The 25,636-nt window shown below is 34.5% G+C and overlaps 1 protein-coding gene across 1 annotated transcript in view; it reads left to right on the top strand.

Moving 5' to 3' along the window:
- The window catches only part of astn2 (astrotactin 2), a 261,598-nt gene that overhangs the window by 87,457 nt on the left and 148,505 nt on the right, over positions 1 to 25,636 (top strand). The window contains exons 4-6 of the mRNA XM_023338121.1: positions 302 to 454; positions 19,721 to 19,828; positions 23,439 to 23,585. Of these exons, the coding sequence (XP_023193889.1) occupies positions 302 to 454; positions 19,721 to 19,828; positions 23,439 to 23,585 (408 nt within the window). The remainder of the gene's footprint in view (positions 1 to 301; positions 455 to 19,720; positions 19,829 to 23,438; positions 23,586 to 25,636) is intronic.

Below are 25,636 nucleotides of genomic sequence, written 5' to 3'. Positions count from 1 at the left end.
AGGCAATATTGAATTGATGGTATCATTTAAAAGCTGGAAAAAAATAGAAGAAAGGCAACAGCACTGTTTTTTCCTACTGTCTAAATGAGACAGCCTTGTGGGTCTTAGTGCATTCCATGGTCTAATCTCTTAACCCTCCTAAAAAGAAGAGATAGAAACAAGCACTTCTGGAAAAACGCTGTTTGTGTCTCTGTATGGATTTTCAAATTGTCTTGAGAGAGAGTCACTCTTTACAAAGTGTTTGAAAAAAAAAAGCAAACAACCATACAGTTTTGACATGACAACCATCTTCTTTTTATAGCTATCGAAGCAAACACTGACTCAATAGAGGATTTGATGCAGAGGTTCCAGGACAACTTTCGTGTTCCCAACACACCAACCAACATGTCCCATTACCAGCATACCGTGCACAGCTCATCAACAGGCCGGCGGAGGCTCTCCAGCCGCACCAGAGGTAAGATAAAAAAAGAAAAAAAACACTTAATTGTAGGTAGTCTGCTTGTCACCAGTCCAATACTACTAGACTGATTTTGTGAGACCTGCTGAAGTCTTACTAAAACAAGACTTTAAAAGAAATTAATAATATATTCAAATGTATATGACCAAAGATACAATTACTACTGCTTACTGTAGTTAAAATGTTTATTATAGTTATTGTTTTACTGAAACACACACACACACACACACACATATATATATATATATATATATATATATATATATATATATATATATATATATATATATATATATATATATATATATATATATATATATATATATATGTGTGTGGGGTTTTTTTGTCATTGAAGAGACTCATATAATCCAATGTGGTAAAAGATTTTTCATGTCTTGCATAAATATTCGGTTTTGGGAAATAATTAGTTGTTCAAAAACTCATTCAAGACTTTATCTTTGCATAAAAATATAGACATTGGAGAATCTATTTTGCGCAAGTTTATATATATGTTTGACTTTAGATTTTAATGCTTTTAAAACTCATTGAAAACCAAAATACTTGTACATTAGAATTAAACTACAATTATTTTTTGATTTTTTGATTTTAATTTTTTTTTACCACAGGCAGAAGGGAGCAGAGCTCTGTTTTTTCTTTCTTCCACAGATTCTCTCTCGTGTTATACTGTCAAAACATAGTGAAAGTTTGAACAAATATATATAAAAAAATTTGATTATGAAAGTTGCATACTGAAACTTTCAACAGAAAACAGAACTGTGCGTAGTTATTTGTTGATGTCCTCAGCCTCTTAAGAAAGCATGTAGGTGTCGGGTTGTGTTTGGGGAAAAAAACAACATGTAGACACCATATAACCAGTAAGCTACTTTCAAAGATTATCAAGGTAATATTATTTAAATAATAAGCAATTGGGAAGGGTGATTACTATAATTAGTCTGAGATTTTCATATTGGATCAATGTACCAACCCCAAAATATACATATGCACTAATTCAGTTATTATTATTGCACCACCTAGTTACAGTACTTCTTTTTAAATAAATGTATTCAAAATGAAATTGATTCAAGAATGTTAAGCTAACGTGCATTATGCTATCTCAATAAATGTCAAGGTCAGGTTACTTTCAGACTCCCACTTGGTACTGAGGAAACTGTCTGAATAATATTGTAGACAACATGCAAATATTAACTTGATTCTATGGACAGATACCACATTTTATTTACTGCAGAAGTGCTGACCTCCACATGTTTGATGCTTGGACTGAAGTTGTTGAAAAAGTATTTCCATGTGTGACATTCTCATCTTTTTCCTGTTTTTCACATATAGATGTTTCAAATGATCAAACATGTTTTACCCAAAGACCACAATTTGTGTTTTTTTAACCACTTTCATTCTTACCTAGAATATCTCCCATTAATGCAGTTTTTGTCCCGCTATTATCTTATTATTTCATCAAGAACACCAACCCAAACTGAGGCAATCAAAGTCAGCAATTGTTTAAGATATTGAGTTATTTTTAGTGTAGATAAAGTGGAATTAATCACAGCTTTCCTATAACTCTTATTCAACAATGAAGGATGAAGGGTGTCATGAGACTGTATTCCCTATTGCAGTTGTTCCTGGTTTTTCTCCCAACCTCGGTACCTTTGCCGCATGTCTTCCCCTCTTCTTTATACCCCCTTTCCTGTCAAAAAATGGGAAAAAGGGCCACTAGCAGCACCAAATACAAATTAGAAAAAACACAACATAAATCAACTGGATGAGTAACTTTTTTCATACAGGGCCAGAATTATTTGACTTTCCTATGGTATAAAATACCCTATTTGTAAACTGCATTTTGTATTTACTGTCTGAAATGTTATATAAATGTTAGAAATGTTATATAATGGTAGCTCTGCATGGTACTTTAAATATGCATGGCTACAAAACCTTTATCATTTATTAAAAACAACAACAACAACAAAAACAACTGACATCTCATTTCAGTTTTAAGATCTGATCAGCAACATTAGCACTGAATACAGCTCATTACCTGCAGTGATAATTTCAGTCACATATGCTGTTAAAATACAGTCTGTGTCGTTGGTCATGCTATTATGACCACAGATGAAATTTGTATTATAATGAGACATTCACCTTGCTGAGTTTACCCACCCTTGACAGAATAACCATTCTTTTACTTTAATGGCACAATAGAAGGATGACACCAAGAATTTCTTTTCTTTCCATTTTGCACAAGTCTTACATACTTGCTTCTTCATTTTCCCCAATCACACAGCGATTCAGAGCAATTACATTATAGTATAAAAAATTTCAATTTATGTTGTTATTAATTGCCATTGGGAATTTGATTGGGCATTACTGAAGTGTATCATGTGTCAAATTACTGAGCAAAAGAGACAAAGCCATTAATCCCCACACCCTCAAAACTGCGAAGGACATGACTGAGAGATGTGCTTTTCGAGGTCAGTGGTGAAATATGTCTTGTGATTTTGTAATTTTGTTATTTAAAACTGTACAGCAGTTCCTGAGAGTTGACCCACGCTACAAAAATTAATAAACACTTATTTGGACTGGGGTTAAAGGCAATTTAACTGGTCAGAACCCAAAGATCAGTTCTGCACAAAGGGAAAAACAGTATTCACAGAAATGAAGCGACTCGACTTTATTTCGGGACAAAGACACCAAAGATATTTTTTCATTTCAGCTGTTAATGCAACTTGCAAAGCAGCTTAATGCAGTGCATAGACCTGCTTTTAAAGTTTGTAGACCAACATTAACCCACAGAATGGAAAAAGCATCTCTTTTTACCATTTTATCAGTGTCTAAGCACATACTATCACCTAGTAGATGCTATAACTGGTTTGGTGGAAAAACCTTTGATGTAACTTAGATCTGCACTCCATAAACTAATACATCATTGATGCATTTTACAAGAAGCTGTAAAAATTATTTGGACTGGATGATTGAAGTTACATTCACAGATTCACACATTTTCTCATTAACATAACTGTGTTGTGCAACAACATTGATTGAAAGGAATTAATGAGCAAACAGGCCTCAGTCTCTTTCAGTTATTGTTTTTTTGAATACCTGCCTGTTGAAGTCTTTTACTTTGGATCTAAGGTTTCTTCAAAGATACAGTGTTTTATTCAGCCAATGGGATCAAGACATCCTCACCAGCGTAGCTTGGGGAGAACTGTGGACAAAGAGGAAGAATGCTCACAGAAGTTCCTGCTGTGGCTCCTCCTCTCACAGCATGGTAGTATTTACTTTTCGTGAGTGACACCAAAAGTGTCACTCAAAAAAATGGGTTAACCTTTTTATGAGTGACTTTTGCATCCAAAAGAGTCATGATTTCTTGAGTTTTTTGTTTTTTTTACTATTTGTTGTTCCTAAAACCTTTGCCGTTATGACCTACTAAAAAAACAAGAAAACAAGCACACAGTTTCACAATTTTACTTAACAATACCATAATCTGCACAGTTTTTATTTGGTAACATGCTGATGGTGTGTGACAATGCAATCTAGGAGTTAACAGACCAATATTGGCAACAATATTGGCAACAATATTGGTCTGCACAAGCCAGATTGTGCAGACAAACTGGCTTGTCTGCACAAGAGGAAACCTCATTGTCTTCAGTGTCTGTGTGGGAGGGAAAACAGTAGTTGCAGTTGGAATGTGATGCATGGGGTGTCGACATCCAACACCACACAGCAATTTTCCAAAAAAGTTTCTTTCTTGGGGTGGAGAAAAGGGGGAAAAAAAGCAGCTAATGGTCAATCACTGAGTGCAAGTGCTGTCTGTGCCCAACATTGTCCACAAATCTATGCAGAACACCAAAAAGACCAAAACATTTTTATTGTATTAATAAAAGTTGCAAAGACATTTGTTCAGCGTCTGACAAAAAAAAAAGTAATTGTCAAAATTGTTGTCATATTTATCACAAAAACTATCAGTGAATTTTCAGTAAGATACGACCTGGCAAAGCTGTTCTGGGCCATTAGCGAAACACTGCATCTGTTCATAGTGTCCCCATACCTACATATAGCGATATGCACTGTAGCAACATTCCTTATTCCCTATTCAGCATATTGTCCTAGTTATAAGCTGCATCATATACCTGGACTCTTGAAATGTTGACTCATGCATAAATGTCATTATCATGCAGTTATAAAATTCACAGTACACCAGCTTGCATTTCCTTTTTTTGGAAAATATCTATTTAGTACTACTACTGAGACTATTATTATAAGAATAACAATGTTGATGACAATAACAATATTCTGCATATCTTAATAATCATAGACGCTTTATTAGGATTTCATTGAAATTATGATGACCAAAATTACATTTAGCATTAAAGGTACAATTTATGTCAGCCAACGTATGTTTAAAAGTGGTTAGCTGAATATTTTTAGCCTGCTATTCAGTAATTTATTTTTCCAGTTGGTACATTAATTTGTGTTCTATGTCTGCAGTATTCCCTGTCATTTAATAAAGTACGGGTTGCAGAAAGGTTAGCTTAGAAAAGTCGGTGAATAAACTAAACAGCTCAATGAATCATTTATTTTCTGCTTGATATGGTTTGTACTGCTTTTAAGGAGATATATTGCTGTAATTGCATACTTTATAGGTTCTACAGTTACTGTCAGATTCAGCAACATCAAATCAAGCATTTATTCAGTTAATCAGATTTTTCTAGTTTTATGTTGTCTTTACAATTGCAATCTAAAATTCCCACATCTAGAATGTATCCTAGAAACCTGTGGGTAAATACACTGAAGTAATATTTATGGCAATGTGAATAACAAGTTTGTCCTTAAAACATCCTACCTTATTTGCATACACTTCTGTGCATTCTAATCTTCACTGTTCATGTCTTTCAGCGTGCTAGCGTGGTGAAGTGCTGGTGTTTGATGTTTTGCAACAAGTACTTTTTCTTATTTCAACAACGATAACCTTATGGTTAATATCTGGGATTTATTCTTAATTAATGTTTTGAAGTGACACATGAAAGTATTAGCTTTTGGTGTCTTATGTGCTTGTGGGTGTGGAAGGGAGAATGAGAGACAGCAAGAGGATTTGCGTTGCAGAGTTCGGTTTCACTTTCAGTTGTCTTCAGTCTTTGGTGCAGACCAAACACAGTGATTACACTTGTTGGTCTCCAGCCCTCAGGCGTCTCTTCATAACACGCCATACATATGATGTACTGCCAAGCTGGAACAGCTTTCTTTTTCTAATTTCTGTGGAAACTGTAGTAAGGCAGGAGAATAGATCTCCTTGATCAGGGAGCAATCAAAATCATCTTTACGGTGTTTAATATATAAAACGAAAAAAAATATATTTATGTGATTCCTCGTTTATTTGGAACCTATTTGATTTGACTCTCAACTTTCCAAGTCTTGACTTTGTACTTTTCTTAGAAATGTCTTACACAGGACTTGACTCGATTGGACAGAGCTGAGACTTTCTTGTGTCATGCAAAATAATGCCTTAGCCCCACCTCTGTCAATAGTTCTAAAGATGTTTGATTTGCTCACGATGACCTATTATCTTGCTGTTGTTAGCCACAGTTTTTGTGAAGATGCTCTATTAGAGGAATTCTACGTGTACAGCCAGTGGTTTGACACTGGGTGTATTCTGGTGAAACAATGTGGAACCTCTCTTTGTTGATTCTTCATCTGTTTAATGTCTCTTCGATTGCTTGCTTACAATATTGGTTTTGTAGTATGAGATCTAAGAAACTGCTGGGTATGAAGCACAGCACTTATTTAATGATGAGTTTGTTCTATGTTCTGCAAGGCTAAACAATGACATTGGGCAAATCTTCAAACACTAAATATCTGTAGTGAAGCCAAAAGCATTTGCAATAGATAAAATACCCCACAAGCAATGACAATTTTTCTTTTTTTTTTTTTTTTTATCCAGAACAGACAGCAGTGTTGAAGGGTGGAGGAAGGGAGACATATCCTTGATGAAGACGCTGCAAAAAGCGATGATATGTTCTATATTCTCCATCTCAACAATTGTTTAGTCATTCAGAGTGATGAATCCAGTTAACTTTTGTGCAATAACTGCTGCTTTAGCTTTCTCAATTTTTCAAACTTGACTAAGAACTCGACTAAGTACTTGCTATATAATGTGCTGCATAAACTTAAATTTTCACTTTTCAGCTTCCCCTCAAGAAATACCCTTACTGTTAAGTTAACAACTTAACTGCTTTAATTTTCTGTTTAAAGTAGTTTCAAACCATAAGCTAGTTACACTATTTTGATAACAGTCCAACACTCATGCTTTGCAGAAACTGTATTAGGTGCAGCATGAAAACGTTTTCCTCAGTGAAAACAGAAATCTGGTATTGAGTCAGCTACTTCATAATTATGATTACCCAAAAATGTGTTTTTTGTTTTTTTTTACTGATTTCTGTAAACAGATTGACATCCTTTGCATAAAATACACATTAAATTAACTTCAGGGGAAGAAGTTGCATTTATGTTGAGTAACTTAATTAAAAACATACAGCTCAACTCTAAGTCCTGATTATAATTTATGACTTAGTATATTGGAGAACTGCCAGCGGAGCGTTTGATTATGGCAGGTGCTATAATCCCATCAAGCTAATTTCTCTGTGTGCTATGGTTATTCTCTCAGTGTCACATGCATATCTTCTGTAGCTTTGTTGCACAAATGGTTTTACCACATATTTTCAAATTTCCAGCTCAAACACTTTGATCTACTATGCAGTCCTTTTTTCTCTCATTCACACACCCATAAGCGTGTCAGCAGCAATGCTGGAGTTTGGTGTATTGCCTTTTTGAGCTTCTGAGTAGAAGCTCAAAAATAGTGGGAGCATACTCCCACTGGAGTATGCTTGTAGATTACTGTAAAAAAATCTGATCTACTGTATGTTGAAACATGTTTGAACATAGTCAGTCTTGATGAATGTTAAAGCTTTTCTGGTGGTGTGCTCCACACAGATAACGCAAAAAGAATCTGATAATTTCAACAAGTTGTCTGTCCAAGCTGCCCATCTCTACTTTCCTTGCTTAAGGTCACCAAAGCTCTTCTTTATATGTGCAAATGTGCGTAGCATCCAGCTATATTACATTTTGGAACCAGCAGAGATGATTTGGAGCTAGTGTGTCTGTGTACGGTTGTGTGTTTCTCTCCCTTTTTTTTTCTTCAGCAGAGCAGTTCATGAAGCATGAAATTAAACTCTGAATGTATGTAAACGTGATACTTATTGACAACTGATTTGAAATTCATTTTAACTGCGGTCTTCATCACTTATTGACTTTGTAATAACAAATTTAAAACCAATTTTAATTTTGTGTTTTGAGTTAGAGAGAGAGAAATGGAAAGTGTGAAGGAGAGAAATAAATTTTCCATATGCACTCATTGTTCACAAGAATTACACCTGTTCCTTAAAGAAACACTCATTACTTTTGTGTATAAGGAAATGTTCTTGCTTAAAATTGTGTTCAAAAGCTGTGTGGTTGAAATTCACTGGAGAGTTTTGCAGTTTTTACACAGCTAATGAACAGCTATGGAACAATATTTATTGGTGTATTTGCAGAAGGCTGGAGAGATTTACAACGGTGCACTAGTCAAGGTTCTCTATCCTGACTGAGAGGAGGTTTGAAAGGAGCCACTGAAGTGCTCCTTTGCGTAACAAAGGTCATTACAATGAAATTGAACTGACCTGTTGTGCATGTGTGGATGGGGTGACTGCACACAGTTTAAATGAGTCACTACGTGCAACATAGCCAGATGTATTGCAGGTCATACTATTGATCTAATTCTGTTCTCTATGATCAAAAGAGCTTCTGAACCTTTTGAAATCAATGAGATAGTGGTTTGAGTATGCAGACATTTTGATCTTTGGTTAAAGTACTTCACTGAAAATTAGTGGTGGTAGATACTTAAAATTCTACTATCCATCCAAAACCACATAGCCTTAATGCTACTATAACTATAGTAGCAGCATGCTACTATGGTCACAGTAGTTATAGTTATGGACTAACAGAAAGTTAGTACCTGGGTTTGTAATCAAATTTGTGGTGCCTAAAAGCTGAATACTGCTTCCATGATTAATTATAAGGTAAATTTGTTAATATACAAAATCCAGCTAAACGTTCATGCTGCATTGTAAATAGGGTGGATTTTAAGCTAAAGTTATAGACATATTTATGCACAATGTAAGCATACAGCTTGCCCAGAATTAACATACCCACAGATTTAGTCTTAAAGTTTTCATTCAACCAAAAATATTGCTGTTTATTTGAAACCTGCATCTTACAAAAGATAATCGTGGATTGTACAAGGTTTTCACTTTTTCATAAAATTTAGACAAAATATTGCATGATGAAAACCATTTGAATCAGTAATCAGTGGAATAAATTGCACTGGCACTACATCAATCTTGACACTACACCTAAGACTGACACAGGGTGCATATGTTTAAAATTTAACCCAACTGCTATTCGTTCATTGCAACCATAACATTTTATGTGCACATGAAAATGTATAAAAGATAAAACATTTGGTAATTTGTTACTGTCCAAATGACCAAATTTACTAATGTCAATGTTTAATAGAGGATGCACATACAATCTAAAAGACCAGCAAGTCAGGATAGTCATCCTGGCAAAATTAGCTGCATTTTCAGTTTTTCTGTCCCACCAGTCTAAACCATGTATTTGTCTGCACAATTTAGACACATGAAGAAATTAGCTCAAACCAGTTTATTGTAATTTACTAATGCAGCAAATTTATATATATAGATTTTATATTCAGCTGAGTTTTAAAGGCTAACCAATGACTATTCATGCATTTTTAATTTTTTTTATTTTACAATTAACAGCGTATATATTAGTTTTTTTCTGCACAAGCTCACTGGTAAGGGGGGTGAAAACTTCTTGCATCTAAAATGACAGCCTGGCGCACCTTTTCAGCAAACACCTAGCTGAATTCCCTGAGTGGGTTCCACACACTTTTCTATTTGCATACTAGTTCCAAATAGCCAAATAGACTCTTGATTCTAGTGAGATGCAATAAAAAAGACATTGAAATGAGTGCAGCCAACAAATATTCAACCCACTGAAGTACATGAGGCAAGTGGTGGCTTGTTAAACCTCCCACCTTTTCAAATCCTTTCTCTCCCTTTAAACTGGTAGCTGCTCATAAATTTTAGTTGTAAAATGTGTCAACAGTACTTATACTGCAATGCTCTCTATAATAATATTCATCATGCCAAGGTTTCATTTTGTATGAAATGGAATTGTGTGTGGATGTTTGTTTGTGTGCCTGGTTTTGTTTGCTGAATGCTTAAAGTCCAACTGTAGGGTAAAACAGTATTGATTTTTTTTTCTAACATAAAGAAACAGAGCTGAAGTAGACTGGGGTACAGGGAAGTAATGAGTGAAAGAAGGAGAGGCAAGAAGAGCCACACCAGAGTGTTCTCTGCCTGTATTAATCCTCCAGATCACTGAGGTCTTCTGGTTTTAGCCTACTCTGTATCCTCGGAACCAGAACCGAACATGGAGAAGCAGAATTCAGTTTCTGTGCACCACAAATCTGGAACAAACTTCCTGAAAACTGAAAAAACAACTGAAACACTGAGTTCCTTTTGATCAAGGCTAAAAACTCTCTTGGTTAGAGGTGGTTTTGACACATGAAAAAAGGATGATATTGGCAACGGTGGCAGGAGTTCGCTCTATCGGTGGATTGTCGGTTTCCGTTCTGCCTGCTCTGTCGTTGTGTTGCTCTCTGCTGTCGGGTCCTTGAGCAAGACACTTCACCCGCCTTGCCTGCTGTTGGTCAGAGGGCCTAGTAGGCACCAGAGCATGGCAGCCTCCCCTCTGACAGACTTCCCCAGAGCGGCTGTGGCTACCATCCAGTAGCTTGAAACTATCAGTGTGTGATAGCAAGTTCATAGCAACTTTGGGTTGCTATGAACTTGATAAAGCTCTTAACAAGTACAGGCCATTTACTATTTTACATAAACATTGACACATTGAGATGGAACATATTTGATATGTCATGATGAGCTCAGTGATGGCATTTGACAAAGCGTAATGTCTGTTACTGGTTTCACAGTTGGTGACTGCATGATGTGCATTGTTGCTGAAATATGCTGTACAAATAAACTTGATTGCTTTTTAAAAGGAGACCAACTGACCTGCAAAAAAGAAAAAAAAATATATTAAAAAGTACCTGAGTTTACTTTTTCTTCTCTCTGATTTTATGATTTGCAGTTCTTAATCTCGTTGGCTGATGTAGCATGGAGTGCCTCAGGCCTACCTATGCGATTCTGACTCCAGAAGCCTGTGTTTGTGCCTGTTTGCAATTTCAAAGCTCTATTACTCATGTCAATCTGACTGGTTTACATCAAACCTACAAGGAATTTAGGCAACTCTTTACATTAACCTTGATCCCAGCAAGACTTGTGCACCTGTCAACAGTTATACACGTACTAAAATCTCACTGTTAAAAAACATTTTTATTTTTTTTTATTTTAATTTTGCCAGTAAAAATAAGTCTTTTTGACTTTTCAGTCACTCCTTCATACTGCCTCTTATGCACAAGAAATTACAATTTCCAACTCTTTTGTTTCCTTTGTAAATTAAGCCAATGTGTCCTGCTCAGTAAAGTGAAGGCATAGCAAAAGTCAACTGACATACACAAATTGTACCACCTATTTAAGCTACGGTACAAGCTTGTTTTTTTTTTAGGGATTTGCTATAGACCAACACAAAGTGAAATGTTTGACGTTTTATACAAAAAAAAATATATAAGAAGTGGGACATGCATTTGTTTTGAGTTTCCTTTATTCTGACATTAACAGTCTGGAAAGGGTTACAAAGCCATTGCTTAGGCTCTGGGATTTGAATGAACCACATTAAGAGCCAAATATTCACTAATGGAGAAAATGTAGAACAGTGATAAGTGATAAGCCAGGAGTGGCCTGCCAACCTATCAAGAGTACTCCAAGAGCCCATTGCCGATTCATCAGAGGTCACAAAAACCCCCATAACAACATCATATACACAGCAGACCTCACTTGCCACAGTTAAAACAAATCTTCACGATTCAACAAGTCATGTAGGGATCCGATTGAAATAATCTGGAGTGAGCAAGAAAGCACAGTGCAATTTGGTGGTTGTACTGTGAAGTTAGGTAAAGTTCAATTCGTAGGAACACTTGTGAAAGACTCTGTAACTGTGTTGATGAAACCGAAAAAACATTGCGTGCAACATATAAACATAATCAACTAGAAATACCAAGTTTTCCCAACTAGCAGAACACATGCTCATTTAATCTACTTACAGTTAATACTGTTCAGTTTAAGTGTAATGTCATGCCACTTTGGTTCCATTTTTACAAACTGTCTGGAATTAATTAAAATGTATAGTCTATACCTCATAGTAAAAAGTATGAACCTCCAGAAACCCTATCTCTCTGCAAGCTTCTCCTACTTTAGCGTTTAAAGATTTTAGTTCCAATAATAAAAACTATATAACCTGCAAACAAGATACTTCATGACATGGTCATAAATCAAAGACGGTCAAAGTAGAAACTGCTCTTCACCCTGAGGTTACACACAAATGATTAAGTTTATGTTTTTGCTATTATTTCAAATGGCTTTCCCTGGAGACACAATTCTTTCCTTGTTGTAATTTGTGGCTTCCCCTGAATCTCTACATCTCCTTTTCCTTCTTGGAGGAGGTATACTTATTTCACTGCACCAGCTGACCCAAAACTGAATCAGTATTATCTGTGGACTCTGCTGATGCAATATGTGAGGGATAATTCCATGTCTGAGCCCATTTTGATCGCACTACCCTAAAGTTTATTCAATAAGTCATCACCACATAGAGCTATTACCCTGAAACTGGAGTCATGTTTGCTAAAGAATTGCAAATGTATACCGTTCAGCGTGAACATCTCAGAAATAGTGCTGTTGATTTGATTTGTACATCCTAAAGGCTTTAGTTTAGGCAACATAATCTTGTTCATGAATGGAGATATGAATAAATCTGATGAAAGCTAAGCTCAGAAATTATTTAATTATTTTAAGCTGTTTCTCTAAAGTAACAAACTGGACCTTTATGTACAGTCATTGTAAAAATAAAATTACAATTGCAAGGTTTTGATGTGCACATTTTCTGGTCTGCATGTATACATGCAGCCATAAATGTATACATGCATGCATATACACATGCCATCAGAATAATCAGATTAAAGCTGAGTAGAAAGACTTGTTAACTCATACAAATAAGGCATGAACTTAGAACTAAAGGCTTGTCATAAAGCTGCAATAAATAGGCAACACTTTAAATGGGTAAGGTTAACTATATGAGCTAGAAGTAGCGAGTGAGTGAGAGACAGACTACAGTATGTCATTGTACTACCACAATGTGTTTAACCAGCTTCCTACGCAGAAGATTATTAGCTTTTACTATGCAGACTGAACTCACAGCCCTTTGCTATTCCTTAGCTCATCATCTAGCTAATTATTCTCACTACAGGGAATGTTACAAAGGAGAACATCCTTTTATCTCCTGTGGACTTTCTGTTCTTTCATTGCGTGCGCATGTGTGTGTTCTGTGCTGGTCTCACTGCTAGACTCAGTGTCTGCTGCTTTACTTTTCAGTTAGTTCTTTCATGGTAATAGACCAGTTAGGCAGGTAACCATGGTTATGTAAATGTTGACCAACTGGGTCATTCACTTGAAAGGTTCATATGGCCCCGTCCGCATATGTGGAGAATAAGCCAGCAGATGCCCAGGCATATTATTATTTATTCCTTTTTGTTCCTTTTTACATGACCTACAAACTTTTCATTATGTGTCACTCCCATGTCCTAAAGTTTTGTGTGTTTTTCCAACATGCTACTGTGCAGGATCCACTTTTAAATGAAATCTGCCACATAATCAGCACTTTTTTGTGTGTGTAATTTCAACCCATCTGTCTCTGCAACCTGGCAACTCACAATCCGATTCAAGAGGCATCTGCACTGCTTCTTGATCAGGCAAGATGGCAGCTGAATGATAAATGGATTAGTTACTATTAAGCTACTGTGGCTTAGTTTACAAAAACAGTACATACACTTGAATACAAACTACACATAATACTTATTAAATTGATGTGACAGATAATTGCAGTTTAGCTCTACAGGCACTGTCTTGTACTTTAAACATTTGTCACGTTCAAACAGCTTAATGCACTGCAAACAGCTCATTATTAAAGAAAGACACATGAAAGACTGCTGTAAGTGTGTGGACTAACTTTGAACATTGAAATGTACAGCTCCTGTCAAATCTGTAGACACTGCATGTCTGCTGGTATTTTATAAAACTGTAATAATGAAAAGCAAATACAAAAACCTTAAAATAATATGATAAAAGAGTAAATATTAAACAAATTGTTTGTCCTATGAAAAGAAATGCCACACCATAAAAAATAATGCATTTGTACTGTCAGACTAGAAAACTGGCATTCAACTTTGGAGTAAAAATAGGTGTTTTATGGAGCTTCTAACAAAACAAATACCAGCACAGTCGATAACGGCATACAAAATGACTTTGAAAGATTTTTGAAATTATGTTACCTTTGGGAAACTTAAAGAAAGAAATGTGTCTTTTTAATGGGATTCTCTTGTGTACACATGCTTCTGTTTAGCCTTGGCGGCATAGCTGTTTGCCTTTTTTTATAGGACAGAGTTTCACTACTCCATTCAGAGAGTAGTGAAACTATCAACAGTACTCTACTGTTGAGAGAGAAAAAAATATCATTTTAAATTAAAGTAACTAAAGAAGTTGGTTAAGAAAAATATTATAATAAAGGAAGAAAATGCAGATGGGAAGTGAAAGGATGGCTAGCATATTCCCAAAGTGATTTTAAATGGGTTCTTGTGTTTATTTATCAAAGCTGTACACTACCCAGGTACTAGGATCTTTCTGTTATGTGTATTATAAATTTATGCAAATACACATTGTTTTCTTGTTTTAGATTAGTTAGATTAAAAAGTCTATGTCATTAAAAGAAGAGTTTTGGTTGTTTTTAATTAAAACTGTGTTACTTTCTTCAAAATCTGAAGTTAACATTAACTAAGATGACTACATCTTAAGGTAATTTGTCAAAGTCCATATGATTGTGGTATGGCTTTGTAAGCTTCTTAACATTTTAGTTAAACAGAGGCACAGCTCTGGATGTATTTTAAAGCCTCACCTTAACTATACCGCTTTCTCATTTGACCTAATGGGAGAAATCAAAACAAATCAGCCATGAAATCAAGAACATACTCAATCACTGTTAAAAGCCTGATTAATCCCACGGGTGTAATTTCCACATTGTTTGAAATTGCCACATTTCAAACAATTATACACAAGTATGAACACCCCAACTAAAATTTTAAGGTCCACAAAAAACTTGTAAACATTAAGACTATGGAATAAATCATAAATTGAAACTCCTTGATGTGTTTTTTTTATTATAAGCCATTTGAAACTTTTTTTTCACTTTGTGACTTTGTGGTAATAAAATCACCATTCAGAAGATGTGCTAAATGTGTGAGAAAAATCCATAGTAACAAATAAGACCAGACCTATGCCAAAACATGAAATTTCACTTTAAACATTCAAGCTTTACATCCTTGACAGGAAAATTTGTTCTTGATTTCATCAAAGAATGTGTTTAAGCTAGTTGCTATAAAAATTAAAATAAAAAAGTTAGTTGTGCAGCATGATAGACAAATGCTTATCATCGTTGTTATAACATTACAAATCAAAACTTGTGGAACTGTGGTAACTTTGTTAAATTCAAGATGCCTCTCTAACTACTACAAGACTATGAAGACCATATTTGTCTTGAAGTAAAGGAGTTGCAGCATTCTGCTGTCTTGGTGTTTTACATTAAGACACAATTAAGACATCAATGGAGTGAAACGATCACATTCAATTTTGTGTGTGTCAAAGCAAGGTCTAATTGGCTTCTAAACATGTAGGTTAAATTTTAATCATGGCCTTATTTGGTAGACTGTTGTTGTAAATTTGTAAATGTCAGTGCCCCATCCTGTCAGTGGGTAGTGTGCCAAGGTATAAAATGCAGTGTAGTCTGTTTCAGCTGTTACAATTGGTACTTTTTATGATAAAGCCCCGTTTTACACCACCACTGAACTTCTTCCCGAGTGGATTGGTTGACAAGAGCAAACACTCACTGATGAGGTGTGATCACAGCAGCATATCTCTAGACAGCTTTTCTTCTTTCTTTTGTTGTCTGTAAAACCTGTGATGACTTGGCTTACTTCCTATGTTACTTTTTAAACTTGTAAAATACAAACAGAAATCAGATCCTTATGAGATTAAATCAGTATGTTCAATTCAATGCACTTCTTTTTTTTTGTTTGTTGTTTTTATAAAGAATCAGGTGTTGTCCATTTGAAGTCACAATGTATACACATATTACCTTTTTATTATTTTTATCAGAAACCAATGTCTGTTAAGGTCATGATTCCATCTGAAATCCATCTAGGTCTTGAGATATTTAAAACCAAAATTTATTTGATGTCTTGAGGCATTTTAAATTGTATTCAGCATTAATATGCACACAGTCAAGGGTTAAAACAAACCTAAATTAGATATTTTACTTCCTAGCTGAAGGATGCTGAGACATTTCTAAAAGGGATATTTTTAATGGAATCTAAATGTCTAACCACCAAGAAAATAAAACATACAGCAAATTATTGGGCATCCAACTATTGCTGGGAAAGTAAATATCATCCTTGTAGGTTCTTTTCATTTTTTTGTGAAATAGTTTTAAATAAATTAAATTAGTTCTGTATAAAATATAATATTTAACATTTATTTCAGCTTTGTGAACATCCAGTATGCTGACCCTGTGAAGCCAGCCCTGCGTTTGCTCCTCTTCTCTCGTTTTCTGCTCCCACCAACTCTGTGAGCATGTTCTAACACGATGCATAAATTCAGAACCAATTTTACACCACATTGACTGAGCTCCACTTTCCAAACAGCCGTACTGGAGCACTTGAATCCTACTCAACTCTCATCCAGTATAAGTGCACCAGACCAAGAGACTGGCTCTAGCTTCCAGTACAGACTTTCTACTCAGACTTAATAAAACTTTTAATCATGCCCAAAATCTTTATGATGCAGGCAATTTTTCATAAGCCATTGCACATCATTTATGGAGTGAAAGAGAGAAATTTTTCATCTGGCATTTGTTATCAACATACACAGAGAGGAAAATAAGTATTTGATACAGCACAGTTTTGTTTTGTTTTGTTTTTTTCCCCAAGTTCGCCGACTAGCAAATAAGCCAGGTTTATTTGTAAGGAATATTTCAGCAGCAAGGCAGTTCTAATGCTTTACATAATAAAAACACAACCCAATAATCAATTATGAATCAAGCATCTAACATTAAATTGGTGAAATGCCATCATGAATAATAATAATAATAATAATAATAATAATAATAATAATAATAATAATAATAATAATAATCAGATATACATCAAAATACTCCCTATTGCAGTTATTATTAATAATCAGAGGCAACTGTAAGTAAGTATGGGTTTTTTTTGTCCTGCTTAAAAAAAAAGGTGTTTCAGGATTTTTGCAATTTTCTAGAAGTTTAATCGAGATTAGTGGAGCCGAAAAATAAATGTTGCTTCTCACTCTGTTAATGCAGAGTGGACAAGAACCAGAAGATCTGAGTGGTCTGCAAAGTTGTTGATACAACAAAAGGCCTTCAGTATATTTTTGTGCTAAACCTTTTAGTGATTTGTAAACCAACATAAGTATTCTTTTGCTTGGATCTTTGAGAAGCTGATTGTGAGCATGTCAGGACCTTATCTTACTCTTTATACCCCAACCTTTCTTTCTTACTTTCTTAAACAAATGATTCATTCTCTACATAAACATAGAAATGGTCACTGTCTGCCTCAGACTCTGGCTGCGAGTTTCCCCACTTCATCTTCCAGCTCAATAGTCCCAATTGCCTACTGCATATTCATTCTTTGCATCATTCTTTCACATACAAAACAAAACCACTAAACTACATACAAATTTGTATGTAATTTTCCAAACTTTCTGTCAATACTGAGAGCTCATTGTTTTTCCCCCTGCACTTGCTTCTCCATTCCCACTTCTCATTGATATTCTTTTTGTCATTGCTTGCTTGCACAACTTTACTCTGTTTCTCAGGAACAAATGCAAAAGATACTTTTTGGCTGAATATGTAGAAATTTCCAATAGCAAAGGCCTCTCATTTTGCATTTTATTTTTGTTTTATTAGGTTTGTAAGCTCATTCCTTTTCACATTCCCAGAATAGCCAGTTTCACCATTTTTCTGATATTCTAAAAAAAAAGACGGTTTAATTATTTTAGCTTAACTCTGCTTTTACAGGGTCTGTTTAAACAATTTAAAAATTAATGTGTTGTTTATAATCTGCACTTTAGGCACAAGTTGAAAACATATTTTTCCCTTTTGTGCTGACAAACACATGCACACCTAAATGAATATCTAGAGACGATCCAGAGACATTTCTATAGTATACACTGTTTGCTAGTGGGATAGCTATGGATGGAGAAGGCACATTTACACAATTCTTGCAAAATTACTTACTTGGATGCTTTCTCACACACATTCTGCAGAAAGTTGGTGACTCCTGAACTTCATTCATCCCCTGACCTCACTCTGTAATTTTTTGTGGCCTACCATTTCCTCACTGAAATTATGACATTCCAGTAAGCTCCATTTTGCTATAACAACACTGACATTTGACTGTAGCACATTACTTTTACTTATTGCACATGTGGCATTCTATCACAGTACAAAGCTGGAATTCTCTGGACTCCTGGGGGCAACTCTTTCTCTTTCAATAATGTCCATAGAGGCACTCTGCATACCTAGGTCATTGATTTTATTTTATACGTGTCTTCGGAAATGTTTAGAAAACATCCATTAATTTTTTTGGATGGATGAGCCAAAACCTTTGGCAATCTAGTTGAATTCTTTGTGTTTTGCAACTTTTATTTATTTATTTTACTTCTGCTATTATTATAGTCAGTATTAGGTATATAATTACTATCGTTATACTTTTGTTTTATGTGTTAATTTTGTTTCCTTGGTTCCACCTCCTTTTTCATCTGTCTCTTTGCAGTTTGCCATCATCTGTCTAGTCTGCTGACTCGACGAGGAATGGCCAGACAAACCAATATCTTAATAAATTATACTGTGCAGCGGAGTCTGTGTCTCATTTCTCTCCTTTGTGGAGCTAATTTACCTATATTTCCAATTTGGCTGACAGAGATTATCAATAACATACAGTCTATTTGTAAGTTACAACACTTTTAAAAAATGTATAAGTGCATACAGATATTTTCAAACCTTTATTTCTGTTAATTATGAGAATTTTTTTTTTGTTTGCAGGTAGTAAAAGCAACATTTAGGAGTCAGCTATTTCATTAAACTAATAAAAGGCAATAAAACTCTTTGTAATACCTGCTTTAAAGAAGGTTATTTGCAAAAGGTACCTTCAATAAGACAAACAAGCCTCATTGGGATACATGATTTACTGAATGTGATTACATATGATGCTGTTGAATTTTTAAGGGCAACTGGAGCATATATAATAGAGAATTAATTATCTCATTTGAGGGTCTGTTTTTTTTTCCACACCAGAAATAAATACATTATACCTACACTTTATTTATATTTAATTTCAATAATCTTTAGAATGGCTTTGAACTGCTTTAGAGAATTTAATTATCTTTCAGAGACTTTAAGAGCTTACAAATCCTAAGAATGGCAATTACCACTTTGAGGCAGCCCCTTGAGAGAATCCGTTAAAAAAGACTGCGTGTTTTGATGCTTTGCTGGCATATTGGTATAAACAAAGTTTCTCACATCTTCTGTCTTGCTGTCACCTCATCACGGATGTGCTCTCAGGCACATGAACATCCTCCACAGATGTGACACAATGTGATTAGAAAATTGAGCTCCAGAGACAAAAGGCCCCCCAATCAAACTAGGAGGGACTTGAAAAGAGTCAAAAATCAAAACTCTTAACAATTTTGTCACTGTAATTATGCAGTGTTGGTTCTTTCTCTACATGACACCTGAATGAGGAAGCTTAGGATGATTTCTCATGGCCACACACGTTGAGTCTAATTAATAAGGTTCTTTTCCCCTGTTTTTCTCTCAACTTTTCTTCGGCAGTGACTGGAGGTGTGTATGGTCCCCAAGAGGAATCAAGTTCAGAGCCTGAAGATGACAATCAAATGAAGTTTTACACAGAGCAGAACAGAGGACGAAGGCGCAGTAAAGGTAAGGAAAGAAAATACAGATGTTTTTCTCTGAACCTTGTGATGAATGTCATATGTTAAACTCCTCACTGTGCACAGTAAGGGGCTTGTCTGTACTCGCTGAGAATGCAATAAAAGTAAAATATTGGAGAATAAAAAAACAGTAAAGTGTGCTTAAAAACAAATGAATTCTAATGTTAAAGTGGCTTGATATGAAAGGGAATAATAATATATATGGCATTCAGAAAAGAGAAATGAGCCAAGACATTTTTGGAATTGTCAGCATAGCTTGAAATGGGAAGGAGTTCTGCACACTCCCTGCAGTGTGTAAAGTGCTATTTTATAGCACAGCCAATGACACTCAAAGGAGATATATGAGCTGATGTAAATGGAGTTTCTGTGATAATGAAACTTAAGTCAAATGACTTGGACTGTAAGCGTGTTTTTAACTTCCATGACATGTAATACTGAGGATTGTATTCTACAAGTATTGGACTGTATTGGAAGACCTAGAGGAAATGTAACTCATAAGAGTGTGTGTCCTCCTGAATATCAACATATAAAAAAGGGAAGAAGAAAAACTGTTTTTACTCTTCATCTCCTTGATTACAGTTTGCCTGAAACCTTATATTTTCATGATTATGTTTGCCAATGTTTTTTCTTTAAGAAAAAATTAAACTATTCTTATGCCACTGTTGTCAAATAAACAATTTGTAAATGGTAAATAGAGGTCAATGTTAAAATTGGTATTTGACTAGATAAAAACAAAAAATATATGTATTTTTTAAAGTAGTCACTTCAGAAACAATATGGAGATTGAATTGAAGCATAGAGCTGTTTAAGCTGAGGTCTACAGTCGTAAAGAAACTCGCAAAGCAAAATCTTAACTAGATTGGCTATACATGGTTATAGATCATCATGGATCTGTGACCATGGATCTTGGATTAATTTATTTATTTTTATGTTTCTTTGCACATTGGTTGGAGTGGGACTGTAACATTTTCTACTTAACCTGGCTCATTTTATTAATTACTTATTGAAAGTAATAAGGTTAGCTTTTCCTGCTTTTTGTGATTAAAGTTACACTACTTCATTTCTTCATTACAATTTCAGCTTCTATAAGTTATCCACAGATAATTTATTTTTGTGTTTTATTTATTTGTAATTGAGCCAGTCAGCCATTACAAACACATCTTCCAAAAGACTTAATAATAAGTTGATAAAAGTGTGGGCTATTCTCATTGACATTCTGAACACCTTTGAAAATCTAAACACCATGACTGGGAAGCTGTGCAGACAGAGGCGTTTAGCATATAGGAGGGCCCGTGGCACAGAATTTAAACAAGTACAATGCTCGTCCTTGTGCTATAGTGTTGATGCAGTCGTACCAAGGACAAACATATTAAGCCAAAGTGTGTGAATGCAGCTAATTAGCTGTGGCAAATGCTACATATATTTCCTTTACAAGCACATCTTCCCTTGTTTAACTTGAAAAATGTATAGAAACATAGTAATATTGTTTATTAAATTCTGTGAAAAATAAGTAGGATCAGCTATGCACGATTAAATATTAATTTCTGATGTGACATGAGGGAGCTGATCAGATTGTGATCATACCCATTAATACTTTTCTTGCTATTCTTTCTCTTCATTTACAAGTTTTTAATTGAACATCTTCTTCAAAAAGATGTCTGCTTGTGTTTTTATTTACAGCTGTGTAAAGAGGTTTGAGCCACATGTTGAAACCTTGAGTTTAGCAAAATTTGGCACCACCGAAATACGAAGAAGCAGTTTGTAAAGAGGACCTATTCATGTTGAAATGGGAGAATTTTATTACTGCAAGTTTTCAGTGGTAATTGAAGACTTAGACTGATTAAACTGGTTTTTAATCAGTTGCTGATTAAACATAGATTCTGGATAATGTATAAACTTGATGTATAAACGTGATTTCTAAGTTCCATCAATGTTTCCTGCTGCATCACTCACTACTGTCAAAAATGACAACCAGGCAATCATTTTTCATCAATACAATGGTGATGGTTGGTGAAAAACTATTCCCTAACTATAGAGGATTTAACCGTTTGCAACTCAAATATACTCTAATCCTTTTACAATCCAACTAAACTAAAATCATATTTGCTCCTCTGCTATAATGTTTAATAACCCTAGCTGATGCTTAATTTTCGTCCCTTTTATGATGTCATCCAAGTAATGCAAAAATGAATTGCCATTTTTTTTTTACCTTTGGTATGCTTCAACAAGATTGTAAGCTGTATAACAATATTGCGTTAAAAATCCAGGTTTTATTACCTGGCTGTGTTTATTATTTGTGTATTAATATTTATTACTATTTATCATTTCACATTTTTTATTGAAAAACAAACAACACTAAATTGACCTAACACACAAAGTAAAATAAATGACTATATTCATTATTTGATTAGCTTTCATATTCAACAGATAAAAGACATTATAGAAAATACTCCATTGTGGGAATTAAGCGTTCATTAAATAATGATAAATGTATTTTAAATCAAACAGCTTTTTCCTTGTCAACCCTTAGTATGTTAGTTTTTGCATTCCTGAATGGTGTACTGTGAGTGTTTGAGAGAATAAACGTGTTTGGTTTTTGCCCATGTTGGAAGTGTTTGCCACCGTGAGCATACATTCTTTACTCCACTCAGTAAGCTTTTACGGTAATTGAGGGACCTCTTCAGAACCTTACTGACAGCGCCCCGACCCCGAAGGATTAACTGCACTTCCTCTTCTGATGGAGGCAGCTGTTGTTTCTGTAATCTTAAATTTGTCTCCATAGTTTTAACCTTGTGCTGCACTTTACTACCTTTGGACTTCTGTCAAGGTTTCCATCATTGTAAATTTAATTGGTCATTTATATTATATATATATTTTTTTTTTCATAGATGTCTTTGATGTATCACTAATTCAATGAATTTTAATTTGTTTTTTTTGTTGTTTTTTTTTCTAATGGACAGTCTTGCACGCCTAATTTAACCATTGTTAGTTTGAACATAATTTCATAAGCTATCAACATTTCAGATTTTGAACTATTCTTTTAGAGTAATACAAACTCAACATTTATCATTAAGATGCAATAATACAGACTTCCTAGCCACCACAGGGAGATTCCAGTAAACCTAATTTTTAAACCGTCACGTTTTGTCCCATGATAGATATTAGCAGGCAGAGGTTAAGCGGCTAATTTCATTCCCTATCCTCCAGCTTGGAAATACGACGCCTGACAGAGCCAAAGTGCCACAGTAACTACCAATCTATAACCCTGTCACTGGCATAAAATAATTTATCACACTTAGAAATAATTCTAGACTATTGTTCAGAAGCTGTGGCGTCCTCAGCAATGCACCACATATGTACGTCATAATATGAGTCATAGCTAGTATTGCAAGACAGACTTGAAATTAATTTTCTTTTCAGTTGAAAAGAGCTCGGAAGCTCTACCTTTAATGATCAAAAGGGCAGATGTAGATTTGTGTAATGTTCTATTCACCTGTTAAAAATGCAGAATTAATTTTTTTTTCATCTTTAAAACAAAGCACTAAACCCATATTTTCCTTAATTTTTATTTCTGTTTTTTTCTCTATCTGTACCTTTAGGCCACTCACAAAGTCCCCTGAATAAGGTCACCCTGACACTGATTACCATCAGCACGTGTGTCATCGCCATTGTCTATGCTACACAGGACTCCTGCCCTCTTACCGTCAAGGTTACTCTTCATGTGCCAGAGCATTTTGTTGCAGATGGTAAGTACAAGTCACACAGTAAAGCTTAGCTGACTAGTGAAAAGATGTAGAAACCAAGTCATTGTGCATTTTTAGGTATTTATGAAAAAAAATTGTAATGGGTGTAAGACTACATTCAGTTCTAGAGACAGGATACATATTAGAAATTAGATTAAGATGTTTTTAAACTTGCAAATAAAATAAAGGTTTCGCAAATCACAAACAGTATTCTAAAGGCTCAAGCTTGAATATTTGTAGTTTTCATTGTTTCTGTTTCTACTTTTCTTTCTATGGTTGTCCTTTTGCCAAAAGAGCATTGGAAATCTTCTCTTAAAAATGTCCTTCAAGTTCTGCAATTTATGTCAGAAGAGTTTGCTTCAGGTTTGACCAGTCAAAGCAATTTTTGATGATCAAAGACAGTTGAGATTCTTTTAAGCAAAACTTTGAAAGAACCATTTCACTGAGAGCAAAATTGTAAACAGTGATGCAGTTAGTTTTGAGTGTGTTATTAGTCAGTCATAGTATTCTCAGTGATTACAGTGGTTAGGCAGCTCTCAAAAGATAAAACTATGTGAAAGACATATTGGTTTGAAAAATATTTATTTTTATTTTTATTTACATTTTCTTAAAAAATAGCATGATTGATATTATTTATACTCTTCTCAATAGTAGCACTCAAACCCTTTTTACATTTTAATTAAGTTTTTTGCATGTTTCTGGTATTATCACTATGTTTAGTGATTAGTTAGAAAGTTTGAAAGGTCTTCTTGTCATAATTCTAAATTTCATCCACAAATTCTCTGTCAGATTCATATCTGCACTTTGGCTGGGTCATTCTAAAACAGTAACATTATTTCTAGTAGGAACATTCCTGTATGTAAATTTAAAAGATTACTTTAAACTGACACTTCTCTGTTTTTTTTTGTTTTGTTTTTTTTTTTAGAGTACTTGCATTAAAATCTCGACACCCTCAATTGTGAAACATTATGACAAACTACAGAAAGATGAAATGAATCAAAAATAACAATAAGGGACAAGTGATAAACACAAACTGAACCACTTTATCACAACATTCAAAAGCTTTTCACCACCGTCAATGAAGAACAATAGATTTTCAACTATTCAAGAGAAATAAAAGCCTTTACTAAAAAAAAAAAAAAAAACTGCAAACATTGGAGAAAAAAAAACTAGTGTGCGAAAAGCAATGGAAAAAAGGAAAATTATTAATTGCCTCAACCAATAACAGATATTTGCAATCATTCAACTGATGTGCTTGAAATATAGTAGACTTTTTCTAATTATTTTTGATGAACTCAGACTAGTCATGTGGCAGACTGCCTTACATGTGAATTAAGTCTGTAGACTGGCATACTGTATAAGCTATGCTTTTGCTAGAAATCAACTTTTGTTTTAAAGCAAATGTAAACCTGCCTGTAAATACATCATGTGTTAATGCAGCTCACAATCTTTCAAATTGGATGGCTCCGTTAGCATCTGTGGACATGAAATCAAAACAGTGGATTAGATTAGTCAAAGGCTTTGATTTTAAAATAAATTTAGTGTTTTACTTTAGAAAGGTGTCACAGTATAACATTACATGAGAGAATTTTATAGAATATGGGCTTGGAATTAAAGGTGCAGGTTGTAACTTTTATATTTAAAAAAAAATAAAAAAATTTTCTTTATATGTGTAGTCAGTCTCATGCACTCGCTGACAAACAGACTAATTGTGGAGAAACGACTCCCCATTACAGAAAAACCGGAGATGTGCTACATGAGAGTGGAGGAGGAGAAAAATGTCTCCCAAAGCTTAGTTAGGAAACTGATTTACTTATTTGCAGTGTGTCATTATGTTACTGCAGTTATTAGTGCGGGTGCTGCTAAATATGTTTGTAAATCTCTTTTGTTTTCATCTCATAATCTCAGCTATTAACTCTTTTTGATAAATATCAGAGTTCCAACATAGAATATATATTAAAAATAATTATTCCAAATTATTTATGCTTCAATCTTGCCTCAGACACATCATTCCATTGTTGTTGGAGGTGATGCATCCAAGATAAAAAAAGAAA

This window comes from Xiphophorus maculatus, chromosome 8, assembly GCF_002775205.1.
Source record: "Xiphophorus maculatus strain JP 163 A chromosome 8, X_maculatus-5.0-male, whole genome shotgun sequence".
NCBI classification, from domain to species: domain Eukaryota; kingdom Metazoa; phylum Chordata; class Actinopteri; order Cyprinodontiformes; family Poeciliidae; genus Xiphophorus; species Xiphophorus maculatus.
The sequence above is the reverse complement of the archived record's forward strand: the minus strand, read 5'-3'. Positions and strand labels throughout refer to the sequence as shown.